Source organism: Mytilinidion resinicola, assembly GCF_010093595.1.
Source record: "Mytilinidion resinicola strain CBS 304.34 unplaced genomic scaffold BDZ99scaffold_6, whole genome shotgun sequence".
Lineage (NCBI taxonomy): Eukaryota > Fungi > Ascomycota > Dothideomycetes > Mytilinidiales > Mytilinidiaceae > Mytilinidion > Mytilinidion resinicola.
Genome location: NW_022985442.1, coordinates 1,452,536 through 1,473,395, shown reverse-complemented (window position 1 = coordinate 1,473,395; position 20,860 = coordinate 1,452,536). Strand labels below are relative to the sequence as shown.

At 52.5% G+C, this 20,860-nt stretch overlaps 6 protein-coding genes across 6 annotated transcripts; 4 read left to right on the top strand and 2 right to left on the bottom strand.

The window, feature by feature from the left end:
- Positions 1-824: 824 nt before the first annotated feature.
- Positions 825-3,138, bottom strand: BDZ99DRAFT_518363 (uncharacterized protein; the record flags this gene model as incomplete). Its single annotated transcript, XM_033725283.1, has 3 exons — positions 825-1,644; positions 1,696-2,832; positions 3,113-3,138. 3 exons carry the CDS (start codon positions 3,136-3,138, stop codon positions 825-827), a joined length of 1,983 nt encoding a protein of 660 aa, XP_033579496.1.
- An 880-nt stretch (positions 3,139-4,018) lies between these two features.
- Positions 4,019-6,469, top strand: BDZ99DRAFT_569195 (uncharacterized protein; the record flags this gene model as incomplete). The annotated part of the gene is made up of 2 exons (XM_033727856.1): positions 4,019-4,385; positions 4,447-6,469. Exons 1-2 carry the CDS (start codon positions 4,351-4,353, stop codon positions 6,467-6,469), a joined length of 2,058 nt encoding a protein of 685 aa, XP_033579495.1. The 5' UTR covers positions 4,019-4,350.
- Positions 6,470-8,439: 1,970 nt separating this feature from the next.
- BDZ99DRAFT_461201 (uncharacterized protein) lies at positions 8,440-10,014 on the top strand. The gene has a single exon (XM_033719564.1). It carries the CDS (start codon positions 8,735-8,737, stop codon positions 9,830-9,832), a length of 1,098 nt encoding a protein of 365 aa, XP_033579494.1. The 5' UTR covers positions 8,440-8,734; the 3' UTR covers positions 9,833-10,014.
- An 832-nt stretch (positions 10,015-10,846) lies between these two features.
- BDZ99DRAFT_268571 (ubiquitin-conjugating enzyme E2 Q2) lies at positions 10,847-15,048 on the bottom strand. Its single transcript, XM_033713871.1, has 2 exons — positions 11,394-15,048; positions 10,847-11,313 (listed from the first exon to the last, which is right to left on the bottom strand). Exons 1-2 carry the CDS (start codon positions 14,787-14,789, stop codon positions 11,071-11,073), a joined length of 3,639 nt encoding a protein of 1,212 aa, XP_033579493.1. The 5' UTR covers positions 14,790-15,048; the 3' UTR covers positions 10,847-11,070.
- Positions 15,049-15,701: 653 nt separating this feature from the next.
- On the top strand, positions 15,702-17,036 carry BDZ99DRAFT_268567 (uncharacterized protein). Its single transcript, XM_033713870.1, has one exon. It carries the CDS (start codon positions 15,753-15,755, stop codon positions 16,788-16,790), a length of 1,038 nt encoding a protein of 345 aa, XP_033579492.1. The 5' UTR covers positions 15,702-15,752; the 3' UTR covers positions 16,791-17,036.
- A 530-nt stretch (positions 17,037-17,566) lies between these two features.
- On the top strand, positions 17,567-19,553 carry BDZ99DRAFT_507739 (alpha/beta-hydrolase; the record flags this gene model as incomplete). Its single annotated transcript, XM_033724272.1, has 4 exons — positions 17,567-18,181; positions 18,243-18,737; positions 18,808-18,934; positions 19,018-19,553. The coding sequence occupies 4 exons, from the start codon at positions 17,567-17,569 to the stop codon at positions 19,395-19,397; spliced, it is 1,617 nt and encodes a 538-aa protein (XP_033579491.1). The 3' UTR covers positions 19,398-19,553.
- Positions 19,554-20,860: the final 1,307 nt, after the last annotated feature.

The window sequence follows — 20,860 nt, the reverse complement described above, 5'->3', positions numbered from 1 at the left end:
TCCAGCGGTCCGCTAGCTGCTGGCGCCATGGCAGGCAGAGCGGTGCTTGGCGAGGCAGCTGTGTCTCCTCGGGACCGTGAGCTGACGAGGTTCGCCTCGCAAGGCTTGGCCGGGCTTGGTCAGCAAAGAGATGGCGAACGTCATGTAGGGGGCGCGGGGCTTCGAGTGCGGCTGAGCGTTGCGTACGTACAGCACACAGGCTTGTGGGTATTTGGGAGTGGGGAATCGAGGCTTTGGCTAGGGGCTGTGCGTGGAGGGTGGTAGTAGCGTGAGCTTCGATTGCTTAGGAGGGTTGTCTGGCTTTGGGGGTAACCATGTTACATCTAGCCGGAATCTGGGCATAGGGTTTGCAGGGGTCGAACGAGGCTGGCCGGTTTGGAGGCCTGCCTTGTGGATATTTTTGGCTCCCTGGGGCAGGTATTCAGATAATGCTTTGTGATAAAGCTTGTGCTCTGTGCTTTGTGCTTGGTCAAGCTCCCGGTCTTACTTCCACTCCAGGAGTCCTCTTCGCGCTCCCACGCTCGCAGCCTTTCTCCTCTTCTTCTTCAGCTTGCCGTCTGGAGCATTAGACGCCGAGCCTCCAGGGCGGTAGTCCCTGTCGTTCTTCTTGTTGCTACTTCGGTTCTTTGGCGTACATGGAGGGGCCTCTTGAGCTTATTGGCCGATTTAGGGGTAAAAGGGACAGAAGCGTGATGAGATGCACTCGGGAGAGCCGACAGAGTGTCCTCCAAGGCCTTGCTACTGAGGGGCGGTGTGGTCTCCTTCGAGCAACCATTTTGACGAGGATTTAATGACTGATAGGTCCGGTTCCATGTTCCGGATACTCATCTCCGTAAGCCATCGAGGAGAGGTTCAGCAACGAAATCTATAGGAGAGTTGTCGAAGGGTACAAGATTCGGGTCATCCCAAAAGGACCACACTCGCCAGCTGTCACTGTCGATGTTCTGGAGCAAGTCGAATGTCGCCGAAGGAATTCCAGAGTATGGTTGATTGCCATTGACACCGTCCCAGGCGTTGTTGTATGGTTGCGTACCGGAGTAGGAGACCATTGTATTCCTGGTAGGAGGAACAACGTTTGGCGTTACTGGGTTGTTACATTGTGGTGTCGATTCCGTTGATATCGTGGTGGAGGTAGGTGTGCCGTTATTCTTGGACGGTCCCATGATGTTGAAAGCAGTCTCTAGTTGCAGAAAGTCTTCTCGGGTCTTGCCAGTAAAGCTGCTGTGGTCGGACTTGATGCGCTGGTACATGGACTTCGCTATCTCGATGACGCTGCACCAACCTTCGCTGATCTTCCACATCCCGCGGAACTCTTCTAGCGTTTCGATGTTCTGTCGAGCATATTCTTGTGCACTTTGGCTATTGCTAAGATTCATGAGGGGAAAAGCGTCGAGATATAAGTGCATGATCGCAGATGTGTAGACGCACAGGCCGGAAAACGGAGTGATCAAAGATGCGTTGTCCCGTTTGAGGTCCCGCATCAAGTGGGTAATCTGCACAGAAGCATCGAACATGAGCTGATTGTTGTTGTCCCACCATCCATCCGGGGCCTGCGTCTTGAAATGGGGCGCGTCTTGGGGTCCACTAGGTCCGGTACCGGCTGCTGGCAGGAAGGGTATCCATTCTCGACGAATGAAGATGACACTAATACAAGATCAGGCTTGAAGACATGTCTTCTATAGATACAGCACTTACCTGAGGAAATACAAGAGATTGATGTATGCGAATATCTCTCCGTGTCTGAAATGAGCATGGGCTCCAACGGGTGCTCTCGGGTACTTCAGGCGGTCTTCCTGCTCATCCCTCCACCGGAAGAGTTCCTTTTCAAGGTTGTACCAAAAAGAGCCTGGTACCCAGGGGTACTGGTCGAGGTCCATTTGACCTTGCTGCCTGCGTCCGCCGTTGACGATGTAGCTATGAATCTTGGCCCAGATGTTGATTCCACGAACGATGATACTGTATTGATACTCAATGGTACCATGTGATCTAGAAAGTATAGGGTCGTCTAGGAGCTCTCGAAAGGTGACGTGCTGCGGTGACTCGACATCGAAAGCAAATTCTCTCTCTGCTATTGGTAGGTGTGTAGATATGTCGTCTATATGCATCATCGCGGGTCTCTGTCTTCCACAGCTCAGCAACTTGTCGATGACGAAACAAGTCCATAGGGTTCTGTTTTCTGATTCCGAAGGTCTGAGGTCCTCTGCATTGTCTTTCGCTTCAGAAACGAATGCTTCCGCTCGTGTGGCGACGAGGCACTGCGCCATCCTAATGGCTACACCCGCAAACATCCAGGCGCGGTAGCCAACGCCTTCGCCCCATTCATAGAGAGCAAGCACTAAGAAAGCTTGGATGATACTCAGACGTGGAGGTGATGCAACGTGGAGCAACAGGTCCTGTCGCACGAATGCGGCGTACTGTTCGGATTGCTCTAGACTCTGGTTGGGCATATAGCGAGACGCGACTGCAAGAATTGCCAGGAGCCTGAGTTTTTCAATATCTGGCTGGTCATGCTTGGGCTCGAGAGAGGGAGGTTGGATGAATCCATACTCGGGGAATTTGAGTCGGAGTATGGAAACTGCCTCGTTTATGAGTCCGGTCGGGACGGAAGAAAAGAACTCTGAGACAGTACTGGACTCAAATCGGGGTATTTTGCGTCTTCTTTCTTCTCCAGTGCCTGCAAGAGGCGTGGGTTTTCTCTTGGATTTCACGAGGCTCTCACCAGGAGGTCGGTTGGCAAAAGGGCCCTGGAGAACACATGTCTCCGTGAGCTTAGCCTTCTCACAGCCTTGACAAGGTGAGGTCCCGTCGTGAATGCATTTCACTTTTGATTTCCTGCGTCGGAATGGTCAGAATTTTTTTTAAGATCTCCAGAGTGGCGAGTGTAGTACCTGCATCTGTGAAGCCACGTTAGCGAAGAACCAAACGGCTATTCATCACTGGAGGGGATTCGAGTCAAGCTTTGGGGCACCATAGTACATGCAAGGAGCTTTGACAGTACAGGCCTTATCCCACGAGATCTAGCCTGCCGCCGTTGCACTTGAGGTGTGGGTTCGGGATGCTGTACAACCACACCAATGGGCGCTCGATTGGAAGTGCGAAAATGAAGTCTTACCGTTCACACGCAATGGTCGTTCGCATCTCGAAATCGTCGCATATGGAGCGCTCAAATCTACGAAGGAGATCGGGTAAGGCGAGGTTGTATACTTGGTCGGCTCTGGAGAATAGCTTACTCACGTTCTCTAAACTCCACTACCGGTCAGCCCTATTTCAGCCACGCGATTCCTGAGCTTCACGGGATGCTCGATTCGGCAAGCTGAGTAACCTTGGAATCTTGAGTAAGAAGGGCTGATCTTTCCTCATATGTGTAGAAGCAAGGTCTCTTTGCAGATGTAGCTATTATCGCAGTTGGTAAAGCGATAGTGGCGTTGTCAGCACGATCGCAGGTCAGCATTGTGTCTAGTTCGGTCACTTTCTTTCACCAATACAAATTAATAGAGAGCTGATCAATGCTCATTCTATTCAAAGCCTCCCGATTTTGCTGGTGGCTCTATGTAAGGCTCGTTTAATTGTACAAGAGGGCGTGTGCACAGCAAAGTTCGGAGTTAAGCGGCCCAAAGAATAAAAACAGCGCAAGAGGACGGCCCAAATACTTGATAAAACTGCCGCTGTGCTTTGACCGAACTCGCCATAGACCCAAAAGTTCCAGTAACTGTGCAATATTGGCTAAATTCTTCTATGTGGTATCAAGTAGAAGAGCGAGTACAGGATACGCGAGGTCACTCTCTGGTCCTCCAGTCCAGAGCCTGTATGACTCCAGTTGGGTCGATGCTCAGTAGGTAGTTGATTTTAGATTCAAGACGTTCGACATAGGCTTTAACGGCCCCATGAAGCGAGTGAATTGTGCCTTCGAGGAGCGAATCACATGCAAGACAGGCTTCTTGGGGAGACAAGCTTTCAGGGAGTGCTGCAACCGGAGAAACCACCATCAAAGCCACGTCGAGCTTTATACGTAGTATTAGACGTGGCTGTGGGTCAATGAAGTCGGCTATTATAGACTCCTGAAAAGTTCTGCTCGCATCATGCGGACAGCCATATTCTGTCACCGAGCCCGCATGAATGACGGACTGGGTCTGCCGCCGCAACCTTCAGCAAAACTGAGCTCCAAACTACCGCCACTGGCCACCATTCACATCTACCACCCCAACCCTCGCCCTTTCAACCCTTTTCCTGGCCCTGACATAGTTCCGCCGCATCTCTGCAGCTCCTCTGTTTTGCATGAGGCGTACAAAGGTAGCGTTTAGGTTGTAGCCCGTTACGCCACGCTGGCCTGTAATCCACCGCGCCGCCACCATGCCGACTGGACCAGCTGTGGTGATTATAGCCAGGTACGCTATATCATTGAAACACTCTTCCTTCACTTAATATGTGCTAATGGACAGTATGCAGGCATGGAGCTCGGCTAGACGCTGCGGACAAGACCTGGCATCTTACCTCCCCCACCCCCTACGACCCTCCCTTGACCTACGGCGGATGGGCTCAATCAAAAGCTCTCGGAACACGCATAGCAGCTCTGCTTCATGCTAGAGAAGAGGGCGAGGACAAAGGATTTGGAGCTAACGGGAGCTCCTATGGGCTGGATAGCTTTAGCTTCGGAGCCCAGGACACATCAAGTACCAATGGGAAAGCCTCGAAGTCTACAAAGCGAAAGCAGAAAATCGTAGTCCATTCGTCACCGTACCTTCGCTGTGTTCAGACGTCTGTTGCCATCAGTGCTGGCATTGCACAGTACCAGGTTCCATCAGACAGCGTCCCAGGGCGAAGCCAGTCCCCAAAGAACTCCGGCAGTCCACATGCTCGCCCTGGGTCCCCGAAGACCCGCGCCGTAGGCTCGACGTCACCCCATCTGGCCTCTATTCCAGAGCCTCATGTCCCAGAACCCGAGGACGATCCTGCCCTAGCCGTGTTCAGGAAGTCCTTGAGACGCAAGGCACCCGAGAAGACTATGCTACGCATTGATGCATTCCTCGGGGAATGGCTGTCTCCAGATTATTTCGAGAATATCACACCGCCGCCAAACTCCACAATGATGGTCGCGGGAGCCAAGGCGGACCTTCTTCGTCGTGGAGAGTACATCGAGGTGCAGCAGAACCCACACAGCATCAAAGGCCACTTCCCAGGTGGATGGAAGGCCGGAAGCTCACGACCTTCAAATCACACTTCAAACCACGCCGACGACTCTGTGTTATCGAACCTAAGTAGCTTATCCCAAGCTCTACCTCTCCACAACCACAACCGATCAAACAGTCAGGGGAGCGTTGGCAGTACAAGCAGCAGGACAAGTCACCGAGTATCGACACCCCTCTCTACCTCGCACAAGGTGACAAGCAACATCTACGACCCTCCAGTACCCACCTACGCTGTCTCGCCTTCCGATCCCATACCTCGAGGCTACGTAGCCCACGCGCGAGATGCCTGCGTGGACGTCGATTACCAATGGGACAGCATGAGGGCACCGCAAGAATGGGGCGACGGAGGCGAATACGGGGACGAATGGAGCACCATGCACAAACGCTTCCGAAAGGGTCTCGCGGGTATGATGGATTGGTACAAGGAGCACGGCATCTCAAGCCACCAAGACAAAATGCACGACGCCATCGGCGGAGACTCCGGCGACGAGCCCGACGACGACAGCGACCTCGTCCTCGTCCTCGTCACCCACGGCGCTGGCTGCAACGCCCTCCTCGGCGCCATCTCCAACCAGCCCGTCCTCCTCGACGTCGGCATGGCCTCGCTCTCCATGGCCGTCCGCAAAGACACCCCCACCCACAGGTCCCCCCTCCCCTCACCTCCCCTCCCCGACCTCCGCCGCTCGCCAGTCCTCGATCTCGGCATGTCGGAAGACTACGAGATGAGAATCCTCGCCTCCCTCGACCACCTCCGCCCGGGCGCCGACCCCGCCAAGCTCTCCGAAGTCCAGTCCCCGCCCATGCTGTCCAGCCCAACCGAGTACCGCCGCCGCTTCAACTCGACCACTACCATCAGCAGCCCCGCCGAGTACCCCTTCGGCGCCGTCGAGCCCATCCGCGGCGTCAACAGCGCCCTGGGAAGCATGCGCCGCAGCTCGACGTCCAACTCGTCGTCGAGGCTGTACGCGCCGTCCGCGACGCAGAATGCGCCGGCGATGTCGACGACGGGGCTGTGGAGTCGGGGGCCCTCGACCATCGGATCGGCGAGTGTGCGCTCGTCGAGTCCGGGCGCGGATCTGGTGCTCAACTTCCCGGACTCGAAGCCGAGTAACGCGCTGACGAAGACGATCTCGAATCAGTCGGAGAACGACGACGTGGCGCCGCTGCCGACGGCGGGCAGGTCTGTCACGGGGTTGTGGGGACCGGCGCCGGTTGCGGCTCACACCGAGCGGGTGAGTGGGTTCAAGAGAAGATGGACGATCAGTGACCGCAATGCTTCTTGAGTTCGGGAGCAGGTAGGATGATACATGCATGGGTTCAACGGCGTTCGAGGGCACTCTTCTCACTCCAACGGGTCACGGATGAGAGGAGCAGCATTGCATATCGTCGTCACATTTGTTGAGACGAGCATTCAAAACAAAATCGCACGATACCCTTAATAGAGCTTCATGGTGTTTATATTCATAGTTCTATATATACCACTCACCTTAGTTTCTACAACATGTCAGATGTTGAGTGACCTGTGATATATCCTATTATGCGAGTTAGCTCAATGTACCGTCAAGTACTGGAGTAGTAACAAGGCGAGTCCAGAGTGTCGGTGTCAGAGTTTAGCCCGGTCAAGGGCAATGTCATCAATGCTACTGAGTAGCTAAGAAGACCGTCGTGATTGAAAGAGTATCATCATTCGAGACACTTTCGTTGGGGGGAGCAAGAAATACGGGAGGGCAGATACATACATTTGAAAATCGAACACGAGTTTTGGGTCAGTATCGGTATTAGTGGCTGAGGAACAGGTCAGCGCAGTTCCATCAAATGCAATGAAACCAAAGAAGCCTCTGGCGATTGAATCAGTTAAGACATTCTCGTCTTCGCACCCGAAGGCAACTTGGACATATGCTTGTCATTTGTAGGTCGAATCATCATGTAATGTGGGATAGTGGGTAGGATGGGAAGTGCCGTACCAGGAGGCTCGGAGCTGGGCGAAGCAGTCGGGCTGTCAAGGTTGAAGAATTATGTCTGATTAACTTGTATGAAACATCTGTTGTGATTGTCGTTAGCAGATTGCAAACGAAATAGCAGTTGAAGAGCATGCAGAGTTTGTGCTACTGGATCAGAAAATGCATGAATGGTATATAAAAAAGGTTGTCTGCATCGGAAACCCGGATAAGACTCGTCATCTAAATGGTTCATCATGTAGGAAAATGCGTGAGTGACGCCGGCAACTTACGTTACGCAAAAACAACCATACATCACTGCGAAGTAAAGCCATCCTAGAGACGTCTCAGTAAGGAGCAAGTCTGTCATCCAAGAAGATGTGTGCATGTTGTTGACAATCAGTGGGCGAGGTTTTCTAGGCCTGCCACAAAAAGGCATATCCGATCATGGATTTTCGGAGCCCAGTGCCATTCATCATATAGTCGACTCGAGAAGGAAGAGCGGTGTTCGTACCGTACATAGGGTTGGCCAAGGTGGAAGGTAGGGGTTCTGTCTCTGCGATTAGGAATGTCAGTCCATGATCCTTCAATAGAAAATTGGCAAAATGAAGGTAGTGACACAATAGGTTCAGAATCAGCCTTTTTTGTCGTCGTAGACCAGAGGTCTCAGTCGGTAATTTCCAGCGTGCAAAGCACTCTGATCATCATACAATGTGTTGGGTATAAGAATCGAGCTAGAGATGGCTTACATTTTGCATCAGGGACAGTTAATGGTCGGAGTCTGTAGTCAAGGGGAGCCTGCGCAGATAGATCAGCAATCTGTGTGATCGAAAATATTTCGAGCGTATGTTATGGAAGCATCTTGATCAGACTGACGTGCTTTCGTAAAAGTTTCATTCCTCCTTGGAGGTCAAAGACTCTAGTTTGTATATGGTATGAAAAATCATCATTAAGAGGAAGGGAGGTATTGAAAGTTCTTACCTGGAGAGACTGACACCTATGAGCAGATCTCGGTAGCTTCTGATGAGCTAGCCAGCAGCGACATCGAGAAGCTTCCTATTAGTGAGTGATGAGACAACTTTGCTTCTTGTAGTGGCTCAATGGCATCACTGTAGTTGCTCTGCCCATCTGTTGTGATGCGAAAGCTCGTGTTGGGGTGTTGAGGATGGGGAGGTTGCAAGAATTTGCGGAAAGCTTTGGCGGCGCTCGCTTAAGCACCTTAGTCAGCGAGATATATCTCTTGGCATCGGCACGCCGAGTCCGAGAGAGATGCCGACAACCCCGCCGACATTGTCTTGTTAGCAAGCAGCGATGTCATCTTGATTCTAGAACTCCTTTCATCCATTTGTACATAAGTCTCCCTTCCTCAGACTCAATGTTCTCCGGGAGGTAATTTTAATGAATCATCATATGCCTGTGAGGCAGCTTTAAGACCTATTACTTGAGGAGATACCCTTTTTCGTAGAGCGGAGGCATTAGTCAAATTTTCGGGATACGCGGACGCTTTCTAGTATCTCAAAATCTTTTTTTCATATCTGCGCCCCTACAACACTCCTCAATTCCACTTTCTAGTCTAGAAAAGTCTACATTCTATCCGAAGTCAGATATAAAATGGCCCTTTCCAATACTTTCCAAGCTTTTATCATAACGGCCATTTTCATCCTCCCACTTTCCCTCTATCTAGTCATAAATCAATGGAGCAAGCGCCCCAAAATCCCCCTCCCACCACCAACAACCATCACAAACCTCTTCCTCCACCCGATCAAATCCTGCCACGGCATCGCCGTAACCTCAGCACGCCTCCTACCCACAGGCTTAGACCTCGACCGCCAATGGATGTGGGTATCCTACCCTGACCGCAAATTCCTCACCATCCGTCAAAACGCACGCATGACCCTGATCCGGCCCTCCTACGACCCCTCTAGCAACACCCTCACCATTACCGCGCCCGCCCCGGACTCCATGGACGAGAAGCTGTCTTTCTCCATCCCCGCGCACCCCTCCGCCGCCTGGCTCGCCGAGCACACAACCATCCAAGACGCCACCGTCTGGAGCACCACCATGCCGACCCACGAATACGACCCCGCCATCACGCACTCCTTCAACGCCTTCTTCGCGCAAGAAGTCCGCCTCGTCTACAAACCCCCCGTCTCATCGACACCGCGCGCGCTCGTCGGCAACGGCAGCCCCGCGCACCTCGGCCGCGCCGCATCCACCTGCTTCGCGGACCTGATGCCCATCCTCGTCGGCAGCGAAGCCAGCATCGCGGAGCTCAACGCGCGCCTCGCCGCGCAGGACGAGGCCACGATCGGCGTGACGCGCTTCCGGCCCAACATCCTCGTCGCCGGCACCGCGCCGTGGGCCGAGGACCGTTGGAAGACGCTGCGCATCGTGCCAGAGGCCGACGCGGCGGCGACGTTCTACGCGAACGTGCTGCACGAGCTGGGCTTGGAGGGCGTGGTGCTGGATGTGGTCGCGCGCTGTGCAAGATGTCATGTGCCGAATGTGGACCCGGAGACGGCGGAGGAGCATAAGCGGCAGCCGTGGAATACGCTGATGAAGTATCGGAGGGTGGATCCGGGGATTACGTTTAAGCCGTGTTTTGGGATGCTGTGTGTGCCGCGGAAGGGGGCGGCGGAGGTGAGGGTGGGGATGAGGGTGCAGGTGACGGAGATGACGGATCAGCATCGGTATGTTACGGGGATGTGAGGGGGGTGGTGGTTTTGGGGATCGATTCTCAGGAAGTGATGAGATTGGAGGTGTAGGGCATACGTATTAGGTGTGATCCCGAGGAGTCTTGTATGTTATCTTGTTGTTCTTGCAGATGAATTGCGAGACTCCCATCGCTCGTCCATAGCTCCTTCAGATATATAGCTTCAAGCTCTCGATCCTATTCTTTGACCCCTCCCCCAGACCTTTTCACATAGCCCTGACTTCCGTTTCCCTAATCCATCTTACGCCCGGTGTTCTCTTTCCCAAAAGACTAAACTTGTGCGTCGTCGGGTGTAGTCAGGTTCCTACTTGGATGGTTCAGTGGAGTTGGCCGGCGCAGACGAGGACTGTGAATAGAATTGAGCCCAAAATTCCCGGATCTTGGCCTTTTCAGCTGCTGTAGGCTGGGGTTGGGATTCTTGGACAGAGAATGTGGCGGCCGTGGCAGGTGTGGATGTAGTCGAGGAAGTAAGAGGCGGCATTTTGACGATGCTGATGGCTGATCGTGATTTGGGGATGACGAAGCTAAAAAATGCTGTAAGGAAATAACAAGGGAATGTAAACTCCGCCTGTAGATCGTAGTTGTGTACTAAGAAAATGAAAAGGTACCGTGTAAACTCTAACTGTAGATAGTAGTGGAACAAAAGACACTGTTACCATGGTACCTAAAGCAGGCTACCAGATTCGCATACGTGGCCTCACACAAACTAAATCCTCGAGTCACAATAGTACCAATATCATTTTCGCAGCATCTATTTGCGCCTAAGCTCCGGTTCCCATTAACCATCTCAGAAAGCCCTTCGAACAGCGCGCCGAGTCGATAGCGCCATAGCCATATGCTACGCCAAACCCACAAATTACACCTCAATTGGTTGACTCCATCTAACACTTCGCCAGAAAGTTTCGTGTCAGGTTCCCGCTGCACATCTTTGAGGCCAGACGCCCGAAAGCACCATCGCGATTTCCTGCCGCAAAAACGCCAGCCAATGCCGAAAATGATGATGCAGACCAAGGAAATTGCTTCTATTCGCCATATCCATGATCCGTCGTGATGTGTTCATGCAATGAGAGTAAAGGAAAGACAATGAAAGCAGATGTCTACTAGCCAGATTCCTCCTGAAGTGAACAAGAGTAGAGGGTTCGGAGGGCGTATCATCGACAATAGTCCTATGAGGCAATACCGATGTTAGTAGGTCATGCTAATAGGTTCTGGAAATGCCATTTCCAGTCTCGCATTACCATCCGCTCGTGCTAGGCTGGCCACCATATGCCATCTCTCTGAAGCCTTCTGGGACCGTCCATCCATGCGTATTGCAGGAACGGACGTACGCTTCGACAGCCTCGCCGACGCCGTAATCACGCATCGCGCCGTTCTCAAGACGAGCTGGCTTGGGGTCTAGGCTGGACATGGCCATGCGGACTTGGAGAAGAACGGATTCGATGGAAGAGACGGCGCTCCAGCCGTTGTTGGTCAGAAGCTAAGAAAAGGTCAGCAGCTGTTGATATAAATCGACGCTTAAATGATGACAATGGGAGATATACAAAAGAAATCACATACCTCCATGCACAAAGCGCCTCCAATAGTGACATGTCCACCGCCACCTGCCTGGAAACCCAAAAAGCGTGGGCGAATGACTCGCACAAACGGCGGGCTCATCGGATAGTCTTTTCCAAATCGCAACTCCATAACAATGCTCTTGATGCCCTTTGACTTCATGTCCTTTGCGAGAGGAAGAGTCGGATCAAAAGAATGCAGCTCAACGATCCATTGATACATGTTCGTGATCAAATCTGGATCGATGTACCAGCCTAGTTCATGCAGAGGCTCAGTGTCTTGCACTTTGAGGAGCGCCTTGAAGTCTTGTTGAAGTCGCTTAGTTGCGGGCGATGTGGCCCAAGCTGGTGGTTCAAGCATGGGTAACTTCGAGGCATCAAGGCTGCCAGGAACGAAATCCATCATGGGTTTCGTCGGCTTGGAGTCTTTAGACGAGCCAACAAGTTTGGAGAAGAACGAAGTTGCTTTGCCCTTTCCTTTACCGACATAAGGTTGTGCCTCAGGTTCATTCTCCTGTACGGGCAGGTCGTCGTCGCATAGAATAGCGAGATCTTCTTCCAACGTAGCAACACTTGCCGAATCATCGAAATCGTCATCCAAGACAATTGGGTCGGATATATTCTTCCCAGATGCCTTGATGCGCTTGCTAGTAGTTTTGATTGATACGGAACGGGGGCGGCGGGAATTTGATACGGCAGTGATCGGGATGATGATCTTATCGGTGGGACCACGTGGTGTCGCATTCGGATCTTGCTCGTGAACCTGAAGTGGTCTCGTATCCTGCACTGTATTGACATCGGGCTGGGAGCCCTTGACAAAAAGGTATCGAGTTTGGATCCAGTCTAGCTGAGCGACCACCATATGTGGGTTTGAACTGACGAACTCCTTGGGGGCGTTGACAATCTCGTTCAAAGCAATGGCAGAGCTAACTTTAAGCTCGCTCGGAGGCCAGGCCGATGCTGGAGTATACCCGTAACCGCAGTATCCCATGCTCGTGTTGTAATCAAGAGAGTGGTAGACCCCATGGCCGTAAGCCCTACCATGTGCGGTATGGTTGAAGTGCAGACCCTCTCGGATGATGCTGTGCCAATTCTGGAGAGGGCTGCCATGCCAGGCAAAGAATGTGGGATATTTCAGCTTCAGACGATCTGAAGTGCTCCGGACAGCAGTGATGAAGCGCCGCTCCTTGTCAGGCGCTCCCATAGCAAATCGAAACTGCGTATATCCAGTCATTCCGTATAGCCGCTCTTCGCCTTTCTTGCCCTTCGGATCGGTCGAATGATCAACTTGCATGATACAAGCTCGGTTCGACGCAATGATCCACCGCAGAATGCCCAAGGCGGCCGGAGATATACGGTCGACCCAGGTGTTCAGACCTGACTGTGCCTTTCGCAAAAGATAAAGTCTCATGTCGGCCACACTTGGTAGGCAATCCAAGAGAGAATAGATAGCCTGTCGTTTGTAGAACTCGTGCAGCTCGTCGAAATTCTGGTTGTAGGCAAAGTACGTGGCTGGAGTAAAGTTTGAAGGGACATTACCAACAGGCGCCTTAGGATAGGTTGGAGCAACGTAGTTTGGAGCAGCATAGTTCGCCCCATGTGAGTTATCAGGTAGAGAGCTCGCTGGAATGACCGGCTCCGACACCTTTACTGTGGGGAAGAAGGTAGTCTCTACGATGCGGCAATGAAGTGAGCGGGTTGGATTATCGACGGTGCGGATAATGATCCACTCTCCACTCCTGAATGGGCACGGCTCGTTTGGATTGTCGAAGATCATTTCAAGCTTCGACGTGTCGAAACGCATCTTGCCAGGCAAAGTGGCTGCCGTGGTACTTTTGGCTGGAGAGGGCGGTGCCTGCAGAGGGGTGTTGTAAGCCGGCATATATCCGGGGTAGTTGCTCACAGACGTGTTGAGGTCCAGATTTTCGAGTGCGCTCGCAGGGGGAACCATCAAGCTCAGACCAGTTGGGAAGTCCTTCAGACCGCCTTGTCTGGCACTGGCATAGCAGAAGCTAATGAGCAGGTCCACCACCTTTGGTTGTGCAATTATTTCATGCTCTATGCTGGGACCAAAGCCAAGGGACATGTATTGGTATAAGCAAAGAGGCTTGTCGCAAACGTACGGCTTGATGGCCTCGAGGTCGTCCGCCATCTTGCCGAAGCAAACAAGACAAAACTCGGTACAACGCACGAAGTGCCGAAGAACAAATTGCATGGCGATAAGTGGGAGCGACGTAACCTGGTCTGAGGCAGCCTCCTGAACATGGTCCCCTGTGACGAGTGCCGGGTATGCGGTAGCAACCTGTTCTAGCTCCATGTATTTGTCGTTCATCATGTCGGAATTCTCAATATTTGTCCCGAGGTGGTCGGTGTAGTACTGTTCCGCTCCAGACCATGGCATACCCATATATCGGTACTCAATAAGTGTGACGAGCCGCTCGTTGAGGAGCTCATTTAGGGGACGAGAGATGAAAGAGTTTCGGAAGCCTCGCCCGGCCGACGGATCTTGTGATTGGGAGTCTCCTTGCGCTGCTTCGCGACGCTTCTCCTCGTCCTTGGACAACACAGTGAACGCCCGAACGGCCTCCTGCATCGTGGGCTTGTAGGAATTGCTGATCCCGATCCTCATGCTGATATGCCGACGGGCCGTGGCAGCATCATAGCTCCTCAGGGACTCTACGCTCTTGTATCCGTTAGGGTAGTAGAGGATCAAGACCAGGTACTCAGTTGGCTCGATCTGCCATGCTTGCATGGCCTCTTCGGAGATGCCCAGTTTGGCGATTCGACACGAGATGGTGACATAGCAGCCTAGCCCATCCATCAGAGACCCGAGATGTCCGACCTTGAAACCAGTCGATTTGGCTGATAGCAGATCTGCTCGGATGCGATGCCGGAACTGTGACGTTGGCTGCGCGTAGGACGACGGGTCAGCAGCCTCTGATTTGGAATATTGTGCTTTAGGGACAACCTCGTCGTCGGGGAAATACTCGTCCCCGGAGTAGTCCTCTTCGTCGTCGTCCTCGTAATCAGACCCATAAGCTTGTTGAGAATCCATCATCTGTGTATCGCCATCGCGGTCTGTGGACTCCAGCTTCCGAGCAACCAATTCGAGGAGCTGGACAATAGTCTTGCCTGTGGCTGCATCTGCAATATCCGGGAGAGCCTGGGCAACCTTATTTGGAACATTATCGGAGGCAAATAGCATGCAGGTGTGACTTGACGGGTACTCAGATAGCTCCGGGATTAGTGCAGAAAGCTCCATGGTGTTGCCATTGGCTGCGTTCTTGACGCGGAACGTGAACTCCCCATCGTCGCCGCCAACCTGGACATCGCTGATACCAACGATAGAAAGTCCTCCGACGGCCTGCTGGAGGTCCGCAATGTACGCCTTCCTAGGCATCGTGGCGGTGGAAGGTTTCCTGCTGGGCGGTACGTGTGCGGAGTCCTAGGTAAAGTGAGGCGGGGTGGTGCCACGCTCCTGACTGGAATTAAGGCAGCAAAGATGCAGCTGCAAGCTCTCCAGAGGAACTGGCAGGACTTGTATCTTGGGGACAGAGAATTTGGGTCTCGGTGGTCCAGATTGAGGTGCAACGTGGAGGGTTGACTTCTTCAGGCGGGTGGTGGTGGGGCAAGGCTGCTGAGGTTGGTACAAATGCACGGCGAACCTTAGAACACACAGCTCGACGAACGAAGGATCTCGAAAGGCCTAGTAGAGCACGGCAAGAGGCAGCCGTCTCAGTGTGAGAGAGACAAATGAAAGGAGGGTGGACGGAGGCTGCTGGCGGAAGTGTGGTGTTTTAGACAGCGGTCCAGGCAGCAGACAGCTGGAGCAGGCGCGCGAAAAAAGAGCAGCCAAGCTGCGGGCGGATGATTCACGGTGCGATGTCTTGCACGGTAGACGACTGGTCAATGGCCTGTTCAAGACGATTCAGGAGGAGGCCCGTCTGGCAGGGCATTCACAGCCGTCTGGAGCCTTTGCCAGGCAGCAAGTGGGCAGTGGGGCAGTGTGGCAGTGAACTGAGCTCCCCGCCAGCACGGCCGCGAGAGGTCGCCGTAGATAGGCGGTCGAGTTAGCGATGGTGGGAGCAGCTGCCCGGCGAGGCTGTCGCAACAGTCGACAGTATGACAGCGGCAATGAGAGAGGAATTGAATGGCAGCTGTTGAAGCAATATGGCCGAGTTGCAGTGCTGGTACACTACAGCGAACCTTGAGGTAAACAGGCGACCAGTGCCTGGCTTGTCACGCTGTGGCGGCGCGAGGGGCACCTTTCTAAGCTCCCGCAACTAGGGACCAAGGCACCTACAGCTCCACACGCCGTTGAATTTGCACCGCCATCGTCGCTATCCAACACCGCCTGGGCATCATGGCCGTCTCTGCTGCCGCCGACGAATCCGCGCCTCGATCCTCTCACGTATCCGACCCGGCTCTTCGACCCTTTCTCCAGCTCTCCTTCAGCCCCGCCGACTACCTCAATGCCACCCTCCCTCCACTCGCCCACTCTTCAGCGTCCTCCCGCGCCTCCAAGACCGCCGCCGTCTCCCTCCCAGACCTGTCGTCCCAGACCCAGACACTCCTGTCGCAGCTCAATGCTCACACCGCCCGCCTGTCCACCATTCTGACCCAATTGACCGACGACATACTGCGGAGCGGGGGCCGTTTGGCGTACGAGGTGGAGGTCTTGCGGGGAGAGACTGTGACTCTCTCGGAAGCTCTGACGGATGGCTTGCAGCCCGAAATCTGCAGGTTTCTGCCTGGTGGTATTTTACTCGAGAAAGAGGCAGCTCCAGAAGCCAGCGAGGAAGAAACATCCGTAGATGACGCCGAGCAAGACGCTGGCGGCGACGCGAAAGCTCCCAATGCAACCAAGTCTGGCGCTGACTTACCGCCATACATCTCACAGCTACGGACCTTAACGCAGGTCAGGGACCGCCTAGACAACGTTATAAAAGTGTTCGGCGATGCAATGCAGTGGTCAATTCCGCCGTCCGAAGTCTCTCTGGCCTCTTCATTCATCTCGGTATCCGCCCCTGAGCCTGGCTCCGACAGCCACAGCAGGGAGGAGAAGGGACGAGAGTTTGCGGAGAAGCTACGAAACGAGATTTCCGATCTCATTACCGGGAGTGACAGTGACGCTGAAGCAGCCTTGAGCCGTATACAGGCACTACGAGACCTTGCAGAGGTGTGGAAAGGCACAGCAGAGGAGAAGGCCCGCATAAAATTCGTCGAAAGCCTGGTCAAGCTATCAGAGGAACGGCAGAAGGCAACGAGTTCGACTGCGAGCCAGAGGCAAAGGGTCCCGCGCGGTCCTTCTCCGCAGAAACAGCAAGCTCGCGAGAAGGGCCATGGCGGTGGATTCCTCGAAAATATCTCAAGGATGCGTGGCAACATATACTTAGAGTGAAAGGAACCGTCCAATATCTCGCCAATTGTATCGTTGTCTGCTTGGAGTAGCATCTACGTACTGTGCAAGTATCCACCAAAGAATGCCGAAGCGCCCTTCAGCACCACTAGGTACCTCCATTCGGGTACCTATCAAGGACAGATTTTTATTGAAATTGACGTTAGCCGAGAGTCGGTTACTTTTTCGGATTTGAGCAGTTTCTTAGAGCTTCCAGTTCCTCCATTGCTTGCCTGGGCCTGTGTTGAAGCATCTGGAGTTTTGTGGCTGTTAGGAAAGAACATTCACCTTCACTGGGTTGACTGTTCAAAATCACGGCATCCGTTCGGTCGATTGACGAAAGCAAGATCCGTCTTCCCTAGATTCTCTAGGTTCTCCAGATGATGTACCGATGCTTGTTCACAAGGGCAAGGATCCCCTCGATTTCGGAAACATCATGATTCCGCGGTCTTCCGTCATAGTAATGAGGTCGGAGCAAACGGGGGCGGAACTCCTCAAGCTAGACTACAACGATCAGTAGCTTCCACTACGTTACTAGAAATGTCGACTTTTTCACAGGATTCATCAAATTCATTGTTTGACGCCAATAGATTATGCGCATACGAACATAAGCTACATGGTACCACGCCAATTAAATGCGGTGACCGGACAACGCGCGAACATAGACGGACCACGAGGGCATTATGTCTCCACTCTTCGTAGCACGAAACATATAAGTGATCTTCGGACTCTTTTTCCCACCTTTTCGTTTCAACGAACTCCTCGCTACTGTGTCTAAGATGGTTCTGGTGCGCGTCCTCGTATTTCTACTCTTTCCTCTATCTATCCTTTCAGTTGCTCTGAATCCGAAAATTCGCGGTACTCCAATCGTCGACCTTGGCTATGCGAGCTACAGTGGCTATTACAATGCCTCCACTGGTATCAATTACTTCCGTGGGATTCCATATGCCAAAGCGCCCATTGGCGAACTTCGATGGCGCAAGCCCGTACCCATAGATGGTGCCATCAAGAAGGACAAGCAAGTCATCAACGCCAGTTTACCAGCTCCAGCCTGCTACCAATCCAATCCGAGTTGGGCAGAGTTTGGGGCTTCGCTATCTGCTGGGGCCCCTTTCCAACAATCAGAGGATTGCTTGATAATGGATGTGCTTGTGCCGAGCAGCCCTGTATCTCAACGTCTTCCTGTAATAGTGCAGATTCACGGCGGTGGCTACACTCTTGGCGATGCGGCGCTGTATCCCGGCGACGCCATGGTCAATCAGTCTAGCGGAACCGTGATCTATGTCGCCATTCAGTATCGTCTTGGCGTCTTCGGATTCCTCGGCGGTAAATCAATTGCAAAAGATGGCATTTTGAATGCAGGATTGCTAGATCAGAGAGCGGCACTAGAATGGGTAAGCGTGTCTAGTTGTTATCCTCTTCCTTCATTACATTCTGGAGACTGATCATTCCTAGCTTCAACGACATATACACGCATTCGGGGGAGACCCATCTCGCATTACCATATGGGGTGGCTCTGCTGGTGGAGGCTCTGTATCTTTGCAGTTGACTGCATATAGCGGCAAGGATACTCCTCCGTTCTCTGCTGCCATTGCCGAATACCCTTGGTGGCAGCCACTCCTTAACCCTGCTATACAGGATGCCCAGTACGACACTACTCTTCGCTTATCGAAATGCAGCGACATAAACTGTTTACGTGCTCTCTCTGGAACGGACCTAGCAAATGTCGGACAAGGTGTTCTGAACGTGTCATACCCTAGTGCCGGTTACGGATATGGCCTTTTTTACTTCGGCCCCGTTGTTGATGGAAATTTCGTTCGAGATCTCCCAAGTACCGAATATCGTGAGGGTCATTTCTACAAGGTGCCTACGATCGTGGACCACGAGGGTTATGAGGGCGTCATTTTCACCAATCCGACACTGACTACGACCGATGCTGAAACTAAAGATGTGAGATGTTCTTTTCTTTGCTTCTATGCAGTTATCATTACAGGCACTGACGTTAAATTGCTCCCATTAGGCGCAGTACATCTTCCCCTCGGCGGACGCTTCTTTCTTCTCTCGCCTCTACGAGCTCTACCCCAGCTCCGATTTCAACTCCACCTTCTTCCAACGCCAGCAATGGTTTGGCGACGCAATAATCAATTGTAAGCTTTTTACTTATTCCTAAACAGCATACATCCCCCTCCGGCTATAGCTAGCACTCAGTTCGGCTCACATTTTGCCTTAGGTCCGTCATACCAAATAGCCAACGGAGTAGCCACCCATTACCCAAACCCGCACGCCGTCTACAAACTCGTAACCGCAATCGGCACCGAGCTACACGGCTCTAATCTCCCTTTTCTCACTTCCGCGGATCCTGGGTACACGTCTGCGCCAAATGCCACGATTGCTAAGATTCTCACGGGCTACTGGTTATCCTTTGCTATTACCGGCAATCCAAACCCACTTCGTTTCCCAGGGGCTCCCTACTGGCCGTCGTATGTGGGTGGTTACGGTGGGAAGCGTGTGCTGAGTATCAATTATACACAGATTGGGAGGGTGCCCGACCGGGATGAGGGACCGCGGTGTGATTTCTTCAGCTCTCAGGGGACAATTGTTGAAAATTAGAAAGGTGGGTTTCGACCATTCGCTAACACGCCAAAATTTAGTTTGGGAACGGTAGGTTAGCTTCCCAAACAATTCAATCATCAATCACAGCATCATTTTGATTTGCTATTAGTTTGCGTAACAAACCTCATAATTCAAAACAAGAATATTCATCACCAAGCTCTCTCAACAATCACACTTTCAGGATATTTGAAGCTCTTATTAATTCCTAGGTTCCTCTACTGAAAATCTTCAGAGACGCCAACCTACACTAAGTCATCATACGCGTTCGAGCAAACGCAAAGTCTCACTTGATCCTTGCTAATATGGATGACCGCGGCAATATGAACGATGAGGACCAACTTTACCCCATCGAAATTCTCCTTCGAGTATTGCTCGTCCTATGGGTGATTTGGGACCTTCGTGCGTATCTCCACCGGTAGCACCTTTGAGAAACCCATCAATCATGCGGCGGTAAAGCTTTGAGGCATGCATTTTCGACAGGGTGGTGTTATACAATTTTTTTGAATACTTGAGACACTCTATATCTAACCTGACTTTCTATTCCTTATAATCGCATATACAAATGGTCGAGAAGAGCCGAGAAGACGTGGAGTTTGAGATCCCCATTTTAAGATCATCGTCCCCGCGATCTATTTATGATTTGTACTGACATTTCCTCTTAGATACGTCAACCTATCGTTCTCGATTACTCTCCAGTAGTGGTTGACAGGAGTGGAGCAGCCCTAGCACACTTTATGTTGCAGGAAAAAGAGAACAAAAAAAGCGGGTTGGACCTAAAGCTTGTCACTTGGGAGTGAGAGAGGGGTGCAACATCTAGTTTTAGATGTTATAACGACTATAATAAGGTAAGAAAGCTCAACTTGCTCATGTTCTACAGATATAGCTAACATATCTAAGGGCTCCCGAACGCCTAGTCGAAACCACGATTCATCAAGCGAGCGTTGCTCGGTTGATGACTGCGCCATTCGAAGACCATGGCAGATTCGAAAGGCTCTCGAGGCTATCGATGGAGATTCCCTCAGATCACCCACGCACAGTCTCGCCACTCCTTTCGGCGACAGAGTGTTGAAGCCAGTTCTTAGATGGGGCGCAAGAAGATGGAACAAAGCAGGCGTGGCTCCAGCGTTTTGTCAAAAGGCACCCTGAACTCTGCATGCGAACTTACTGATGCCGCAACGCCAGATACGGGCTTCGGAAGGGCTCAGCAATCCATTTCGGAGAATGGCAAATATGTTCCGCCACATCTGAGGCCAGATTCAACATCGCAGCCAGCTCTCCTGCCCGCAGGTCCTGCTCAATCAACTGCTTCGCAACGAGCGTGGGAACGGGCACGCACATTGGAGCCCGAGGCCTCATGGTATGTTCGAATGGCCCGAACCACTCCCGCGTCTGAAGAATGGGATGGCTCGGTGGAGAGCTCTACAACAGGGGAAATTTTATGAGAGCGGTTTCCTTGAGTC

Bases quoted from the DNA above. Each gene is read 5' to 3' on its own strand.
- BDZ99DRAFT_461201 (XM_033719564.1), top strand. From the start codon at position 8,735: ATGGCCCTTTCCAATACTTTCCAAGCTTTTATCATAACGGCCATTTTC.
- BDZ99DRAFT_268571 (XM_033713871.1), bottom strand. From the start codon at position 14,789: ATGCCTAGGAAGGCGTACATTGCGGACCTCCAGCAGGCCGTCGGAGGA. The intron at 11,314-11,393 runs GTATGTGATTTC...ACCTTTTCTTAG, and splicing joins GAGGCGCTTTGTGCATGGAG to CTTCTGACCAACAACGGCTG.
- BDZ99DRAFT_268567 (XM_033713870.1), top strand. From the start codon at position 15,753: ATGGCCGTCTCTGCTGCCGCCGACGAATCCGCGCCTCGATCCTCTCAC.